The 9,093-nt window shown below is 41.5% G+C and overlaps 1 protein-coding gene across 1 annotated transcript in view; it reads right to left on the minus strand.

The window, feature by feature from the left end:
- FNDC1 (fibronectin type III domain containing 1) overlaps positions 1-8,883 on the minus strand; it is a 55,794-nt gene extending 46,911 nt beyond the window's left edge. The window contains exons 1-3 of the mRNA XM_049764740.1: positions 8,697-8,883; positions 6,456-6,542; positions 6,028-6,096 (exon numbers count right to left, since the gene is read on the minus strand). Coding sequence (XP_049620697.1) covers positions 6,028-6,096; positions 6,456-6,542; positions 8,697-8,844 — 304 coding nt within the window. The 5' untranslated portion in view covers positions 8,845-8,883. The remainder of the gene's footprint in view (positions 1-6,027; positions 6,097-6,455; positions 6,543-8,696) is intronic.
- Positions 8,884-9,093: the final 210 nt, after the last annotated feature.

A 9,093-nucleotide genomic window follows, 5' to 3' on the forward strand; every position in this document is an offset into this window, starting at 1 on the left:
AATATTTACTATGCCTATGCAGGAAAAAAAACAGGGGGGGCACAAAATTATCTTTTTTTAAAATCTATTTAGTTATTTTTATCTTTATTTTTATCTTTTATGACTTCTTTGTTTTGGTGCAGATATTGAAGTTGATGTCCCCAATCTTATTTTATGTTATTTTATTTTTCTCTTTCTTTTTGCGCTCTGGCATGGTTTTATTTCAGGACTGAGACTATTAAGTGGTGCTTGCCTTTTGTGCTGTAGTGCTCACTGGATATTTTATTTGATGTTTATTTTTGTATTGTTGTGGTATTTAAATTTCTTTTATCCTGTCCTCGCTCAAACTGAGGTTGAGAGCCTCTAGAAGGACTACACCCATTTTTGGCTTATTTGATTTTTACCCCACTTTATTGCTTTTTCTTTCTTCAAACAAAACCACATAACTTGAACTATCTAGTTCAGCCTCTCAAACAGAGGGGGAAATAAGGGAGGGTACCAGGACCAACCAGATATATGATCACTAAGTAGTAAGCTAGACACAGAGGGGACCACCTATTTTAGCATCCCGGGGAGTGAAGGTGAGGTATATGGGATGCAGGATGGGAATGGGGGTGGAGGGAGGGCAAATTTGGTGATAGGAATTTCCCTGATTCAATGTTAATATGTTCCTAAAATACTACTGTGAAAGATATGTAAGCCAATATGGTCAAAATAAAAATTATATATATATATAAAATAAAAAAGAGCGGGGTGCTGAAAAGATAAAGTTATATATATGATACCCTTTCAATAAGGGACCAGAGAGATAGCATGGAGGTAGGGCATTTGCCTTGCATGCAGAAGGATGGTGGTTCGAATCCCGGCATCCCATATGGTCCCCTGAGCCTGCCAGGAATGATTTCTGAGTGTAGAGCCAGGAGTAACCAACCCCTAAGCACTGCCAGGTGTGATGCAAAAACCAAAAAAAAAAAAAAAAAGAGGAGGAGGAGGAGGGGAAGGATGAGGAAGGAGAAGGAGAAGGAGGAGGAGAATAAGAAAGAGGAAGTGAAAAAAAAGAAAGAGGAAGTGAAGAGGAGGAGGAGGAGGAGAATAACTGAGACGAAGGGAAGGAGTTTTGACCAAGGCTGCCCTGAAAGACTGTTCCAAGATGAATTGTACTATAGTCATTAATGCCTAAAAAAAGAACAAATAGGGAACAGTCACCCTCTTAGCAACAGCCCCAAGGTCCCAAGGTTAATAAGACCCTTTTTCTCCCTCTCTCCAAGTGTTTTTCAAGTCTTCCTTCAGACAGTAGACATGGTTTCTAGACCTGTCACAGAGCATGTGGTAATCCTCTTTAAGCTGATGGGCATGTTCAGAAAAACTCTTCATATGGTTGAAATGCTCTGGCAATAAATTACTAACACTGTTTTCTAAGCCTCATGGGGTAGCTCCACAGAAGCCTTCTGAAGTTTTCTAATAAATCTCTATAAGTCTTTTCATCTTGAAAGCCAGAAACGGCGGTTGTGGAGCATAACCCATTCACAACCATTACTGCTGAGCATATCTCAAATTTGGCAAAACATTCCCTCCATGGCACTTGCCACAGCACAGTCAGGTGGATCTGGCTCAGACAGGCTAAGATTGGGGGTAGGGGGTTGGTGTAGGGACTGGAGTAATAGCACAGCATAGGATAGGGTAGGGTGTTTGTCTTGCATGCAGACCAATAGGATTTTATCATCGGCATCCCATATAGTCCTCTAAGCTCACCAGGAGTGATCCCTGAGCAAAGAGCCAAGAGTAAGCTTCTGAGTACCAATGAGTGTGACCCAAAATTTAGATCAGACTAAGCCTGCAGGCCTAGGGCCCATTACCAGCTACCCCCGGCCAACTCTGGACTCTACAGCCTACTCTTGGTGCCATGACCACCAAGAGATCAGCACAATTCATTGGAAGGAGCCCCAGGAGGTCCTACTCCAGAGAGACTAGTACCAGCAGCATCATACTGCAGACAAGTCCCCCAAAGAGCCCATCAGCATTCAGCAAGACTGTCCCAAAGGCTTGTGTCCCCTGGAGCTTTGCCTGGCATATCTTGATTTCCTTGGACTATTTGTGGATTTCACAGAAAAATTACTAGATAGTTTGCTACAGTGATCATTTAATATTGCTCTTCTGCCTCACTCTCAGGTTCACCTTGCAGCCAAAAAGCAAGCTTGACCCCCAGGCATCTTGAGCAAAGCCAGATACACCCCTGGATGTTTTCTTCCAGTGCAATGTGAGAAGATGTGCTGAAATAGGACCCTTCAAATACAAACCCCACTAGACTCTACCTTGAAAAATTCTGACAAAAAAAGGGCTAAGCAGACAGAACAGGCGCCAATATTTGGGCCTTCAGCCCTGAGCATTTCTGGTCCACAATGCACACATTGCCCTCCTCCACTACCTGGTACCTCTAAAAAACAATGGTGAGAACTAGAGTCTAGGTGCATGACCACATCTCAAAGGCCAGGAAGATCAGCACAGGACTGTCCCCAAGTCATGGGATACCCTTGACAGAAGTGTCCCAGATCTCAAACACACAGCCCCACTAGTCAATGCTCAACTTCCCTCACCCCCCAGATCCAGCAACATTAGCTCAATGCCCATGAGCCATCTGTCCCAGACTCTGGAGATCAGGATGAAGTGCCTGCACACCCCACTTGAAAGGGCTCACCCTCTGGATCATAGGGCACTAACTGGATTTTCCCTGCTCCTGACACCCTTGATAAAAGCAACAAGCAGTCCTGCTTAAATGAGAATATGCTTCTGAGAAAACAATGACACAGACCTTCTGAGGCTCCATGGGCCAAAGGTTTTCATTGAAATGAAAAATTGACACAAGGAAGGTCTTACATCTTGAATGTTTTAAGTTTGAATAGGAATATTGAGATCTGTTTCCAGTATGATCAGACAGTCCCAGTTAGGAGATCCCTGACTACAGAGGTCTGGTGTCAGCAATTTTATTCAGAGTGGTAGGGACCTGTGAGTGTCAATCAATCAGTGAACCAGCCATCTTGAGTCCCTAGGCAGGATTCCTGCCATCATTCAAAGAAGGGTCAAGAGTCATAGGGAGAGCTGCTTCCCGTATTGCATTGGGGACCATCCTCTGTTCTGTACACCTAAGTGTGAGCAAACATTACACAGACATCCAGAAAAGAGAATGCACTACTTTTTCCTTTGTATTAAGATTTGAGGATTTGCTGACCCTAAATATATATACAATGTGGGATGGAGAAAAACAACAAAAACCATTCCTTAACACTGCAACTAATTTCTGAACATTTGACAAGCTTAAGCTTATTCCAGAATTGGCTTATGTGTCATAATTTGAAGAAATTTTAGGCAAAAAGGATCCTTAGAACAAACAACAGAATTCCAAATTTCCATGACTATGGCCTTCCTTCCATTCTTGTCACAGGGTTGTGCTCCTTACAATTCTCACAGAGTCTCAACCTCATGTCTTATCAGTTGGCCACCACCCTGCACTCCTCCATGCTTGTCTGTACCATATCACAGTGCTACTGATTTTTCCAAAGTATATGATTATGTTATAGGCTGGATTTTGTCTTTAAAACATCATATGTTCAGGCTAGAGTGATAGCACAGTGAGAGGGTGCTTGCCTTGCAAGTGCCTGACCAGGATTCAATTCTCAGCATTCTATATTGTACCCCAATTACCAGCAGGAGTGATTCCTGAGTGCACAGCCAGAAGTAAACCCTGAGCAGTGATGTGTGCAGCCCCCAAACAAATAAACCAACAAACAAACTATAAAAGGTCTTAGCCAGCAAAAGGGGGTCGTCTGAAATTAGAACTGAATATATAGTCCCTGGCAGAATAAAATAATGGATTTTCCTCTAATTTCAAATAAAGCTTTGGAAGAATAGGAGATGCCCTAAAGCAAACCATCCAGCCCTTACACCCCAAGTGCCAACATTTATGTCTGAATTTTGAGGCTAAATCTTTTCTTTTAACTGAAGTAGGTAGAATTCAGAATGCTAGTTTTTCCTCAACAGGGTATGTCATCTATTAATTATTCCTCAAAGTCAGACTTGGCCTATTTTACAGGATACATGACAAAGACAGGGATGTGTTTTGATCCCTTACTGAGAGATTCCCAAATATTTCTGAACAATAAAATGCAGGGTTCCTCTTACTGACATTAATGAAGTCCGCTCAATCTAGACATTCATGTTTGCTCTGATTTTAAGTTTTACTTTAAATCCTATGCTGCAAGTGGTTTCAACCTTCCAATATTTTCTTTATCATGATGTCTGACAAATTAAGTGTCACATAGAGCGGAACACGCTTTGGCAAAGAAACTGACAAAGTTAAACTAGCTCATGGTACATAAAGTCAGTATTGAGGTGGAACCTGATGATCTGTGTTTCCCAGTTACCAAGATTTCTAGAACTTGAGCTTGCTCAGAAAAGGGGAGAACATTGAATGCACATAGTTTTTTTCTGTGAAAGACATAAAAGTGAATAATTGAAGAAAAGTCAAGAACATTACTCACTCAAAAATGACTGTCCTTCAAGAAACATGGTCAGTAAGATTACAAAAGTAACATATCCATTTAAAATACAGCACTGCACACTTTGTTTATAAATATTAACATGAATAAATCTAATTAAAATGATAAAATATAATACAAAATGTAAGATCCAGTACAAGACACAGAGAAAAGGTTTGCATATATGTCTGCTTCAGTGTGAATCTTCAGAAGTAACTGACCTCAAGGTTATCCTTCCATCTTGCTTTGCAATTCTCTGGTTCATTCTACAAAACTTCTGGACTTTTAACTGGCCCCTTCTTCTCACGTCTCATGATTGGCTTTTACTTTAATATCTCCCAAATCTTGCCTTTCATGTTCTTTCTGTACTTCAACACTCATCTCTTACATCCCTATATAATTCCATTTAAAAAATTTTTATTCAAAGCACCTTAGTTTACAAAGTTATGCATAATTGAGTTTATTCATACAATGTTTCAGCACTAATCTAACCACCAGTGTCAACTTCACTCCACCAATGTTCCCAGAGTCCATCCAATACCTCCCCTCCCAGTCTGCCATTTCTTCCAACTTCTATTCCTTTATTTTCAATCACTTATAAAAATTGCTTACCCATGACCTGACCTCCTCCCAGTTAAGCCCTTCATATGTTAATGCAAACTTACCACTTCTCTCCTCCCCCAAAAAAGTTTCCTTTTCTGATTATTTGGTTTTTCCACCTCCTTTCATATAAAAGGACCTTTAAAAACTATTTTATACATGTTATGTGTTCTTTGAGGAGAGACTCATGATCAGGAGATTGTGGTCATTGGTTTCAACATACTCACCTTTCTCTCAACAATAATGTCCTATTAAAAAGCATGTTTCATGAAAATCAAGCACAGCTTCTTGCCATAAAAGCATTAAGGTTTCCCTCCCCCAAACAAACTGAAATAACTATATTGATCTCCCATAATTTTTTTCACCATTGAATTAAATTTATTCAAAAAGAACATAAGAAATGTCAACATTTCTCTAAATATGTAAAACAGTATGAGCAGACAATATCAACATCTACATGATGGAACATAAACATATACAAATATGGGGCAGAGATGCGTCCTCAAACATCTCACAGGATGCTTCATCGTTGTGAGAAAACCAGTCAACTACTACTAAAAAAAAAAAACACCCAATAAAACCTGCTCACTGGATCCTATCAGTGTAAGCCAAACAGATAGATATAAAGACACATCACAGGGCCAGGACTGCCATCTCCACCACCATATTTGCCTGTGAACAACAGCACAACAGCACTGCCTGCCGGATGTAGACACAGACATGTCCCCACCCACAACACAGAAATGAGCAAAAATGGCTGTGGTCTGATCCAGCCAATGCAGAAAACACGGACCCAAACCATGTGGCATGTGTTAGCATAGCGATGAGAGCTGAATGCAGGGCTGTGAGCATGTGTGTGGCAGAGGCACAACCCTCCTGCTTCAGCAGAGACACACACCGAATGAGCAAGTAGTACCTGTGACGGTTTCATTAAACAGTCCTGGACCCTTAATGGGAAAACCATCAGTCTTGATCCATTCACCTCCTAAATTAGGGAAAATGCAACTTGATGATTAGAAATGAAGACTTGCTTTTCCACAGTTCAGAGCACCCCTGACACACAATACCATGAACTTCTCAACAGTCTCCAGGAAATTTGCTCAGCTTGTGGGAATAACTAAGAGGGCCTTAAAGGGTTGAAGATACTGCAAATGCTCTATCTTTTCCCCCTGGGTAACTCTACTGTTTGTTCAACAAGTTTTGGACAAAACGCTGACAATCAACATTGCCAGTACTCTAAACAAAGGGAGAACTCATATAGGAGATATTCCCTAAGATGAGAAGGGTTTTCTCTTCCCTTTCTAGATGGCAAAGGTATGGCCTCCAATTCTACATGAGACTTACCAGGCAAGCTCTCAGCTCTGTAAACAGGACGGCTCACTCCACTGTGGTTCTCTGCAGTAACCAGCACAAAGTACACTACCCCCGGCTCTGAAACATATGGTTCATATCATGCCACCATTTCAAATCTCCAGGAAGGACAGTTCGACTCACTCCCTATCTTCCTTACTTCAGCTTTCTCCAAAGATAAATATCTGACTTCAGCAGCAAGTCTGACCATAGCTATTTTCCCCCATCTCCTTTATTAAAAAAAAATCACTAACAGCCCTATCATACTACTGAAAGAACAGAGCCCAAAGGACAGAATGTGTATTTAGTGCAAAGTGTATGGTAGGTGTAAGAAAACTAGGCCTGGGAATAGGTCACCAAAAATGTGTTCATGCTTTTTTAACTTAAAATTAGTATAAGAAATAGGAACAAATGACCAATAACTAAAGAGGAGTTCTAACCAACAGGGTCAATAACTCCAAATAGTATTTCCCCATGGAAGTTGTAAGTAAAAAAAGAAATCTCAAAAAACCAGCAAGAAAATGTCATTACATCTCATCGAGCATAGCACATATGACTGTTTACTCCACTGCATTCAAGTTTTCTGAAATTTCCTCTGCTCTGCAGAAAGTCTTTGCTATTTCTCATCTTATCTTTGACTTATATTTCAGGAAAACTAAATTCTTTCTTGCAGTGTTGGAAATGCAAATCTTGAAATAATGGTGCTTCCCTTTCACTTGCTGCTGTGAGTCAGGTCAGAAGTCTGGTCTTTTTGGTGAAGCTCCTGAAGTTATTGGAGTGGACCAGGGCATATCTTGAACCTGTAGCATGGCAAAGCCAGCCTTCATGCTGCTGGTTTTACGTTCTTGTGACAGGCAAATGAAGAAGGCAGTATCTTGATGAGTTGGGCCTTTGTGGACATTTCAAGGGAAGAAGGGCTGGAGACATGAGAGTACTTCTGCCAAAGGCAGTAAGAGTATCCACTGAGTTTCTCAAATGAAAAGCTTTCCTCTAATGAAGTCTGGATGCCTGCTGTGCTCCAGCCTGGGACAATGCTGGTCTAAGGATAACAGAGTCTGGTGGCACTCAAGGCTTGGCACCACAAGCAAATGAGCTGGGAAACGTGCTTGGCTCATTTGCCAATGCAAATCATGCCTTGCTGAGCATTTTTTTTCTCCCTTCCTTTCACAGCTCATCCGCAACAAAAATATGATCCACATGTCTCTGATTCCCGCTCAATAACTAGCTAAAACAGTGCTTGAAAAGCAATACATGCTTATTGATCAGTTCTGTGGCTCACCTTCTCTCTCTTTCTGTGTGTGTGTGTGTGTGTGTGTGTGTGAGAGAGAGAGAGAGAGAGAGAGAGAGAGAGAGAGAGCAGACTCTGCATTTTCCTTCACAATGAAACTCTGGGGTTTCCAGGATGAGGAATTGAGGTAGAGAAATGTGTGTCTAGACCCTCCCAGTATTCTAGCTACTTTCTAGCATATTACCCCCAAACCCTAATATTATGGTGCAGGAAGAAAATTAGGAACAGTGTGGTAGATGTGGCCAAGAACTTGGGAAGTCATCACTGGGTTAGAAGGCCAGTAAAATGTTAACAGAGCCCAGGAGACACATGGTTTTCATGGATGCTGACTTCATTGCCACCTTATGATCCATATGATGATGAGCCATAAATCTAGGTGGAAGTTCAGCCTCCTGAAATCCAAAACAGCAGAAGCTCGAGGATCCAGAGAAGGCAGTGCAAAGCCTAAATTCAAAACCACCTACATCTATGTATCTAAAACCCATGAGGACCCAGAATACGGCTCCCTGAGGAGAAGAAACTTGCCATTTGAGTCAGCTGGCAAAATGGACACAGACCCCCATAGAATACAGGGCTCAAGCATTCTTGAATTTTGAATGGTCCATAAATGAGCAAGACAAAACTATGGTGTTTTTATTAGGTTAAAATAGGACCAATATATTTTCTAAAAGGACATTTTACTGAAAACTGTTTGTTATAACTGTTGCCTCTTAGACTTTGGAGCAAGAGTTGGGGATTGTGGATATCAAATTTAAGATAGGGAAATAAGCTAAGTAATAAATAAACTAAGGAAGAGTCCCATGGTCCTGGCCACCTAACACTCTCAAACCACTAAGTCTCTAGAGCCCAAACATGACTTGGGCCACCAGTAGTCATCCTAAGACCAGGAGCTAAGAACAGAGAGGAACAGTTAGTTCTGACTGGGGACAAGACAAGGTGCCACTTACCCACATCCTCAATGAGGAAGGAGAGTATCTCTGCATTCACCTTGGTGTATCGGAGGCTTTTCAGGGACTTCCCAAAGGCTATGTTGTAATGGTCCACGGATCTATGGGTAGCCTCTTTGGGTGGGTCCCACGTGACTTTCAGACCCATTTTAGTGGACAGGACTTTCACGTGTCTTGGCTTCAGTGGGTGGTCAGCTATGCAAACAGCACATCTATCAACTTAGGGGAACAGCAGGTGGGCAAAGCCAATCTTTGTGCCCAATGTTCTCTGATATTGTTAGCACAAAAGAAAATGAGGTCTCATATGTCTGATCCTAAAGACTGTCTGGTTGTGTTTGGGTAGGCTGACAGCCAAACAAACAGCCCACACATACCAGCTTTCATGTCATTTGGATAA

Source organism: Suncus etruscus, chromosome 18, assembly GCF_024139225.1.
Source record: "Suncus etruscus isolate mSunEtr1 chromosome 18, mSunEtr1.pri.cur, whole genome shotgun sequence".
In the NCBI taxonomy this organism is placed as follows: domain Eukaryota; kingdom Metazoa; phylum Chordata; class Mammalia; order Eulipotyphla; family Soricidae; genus Suncus; species Suncus etruscus.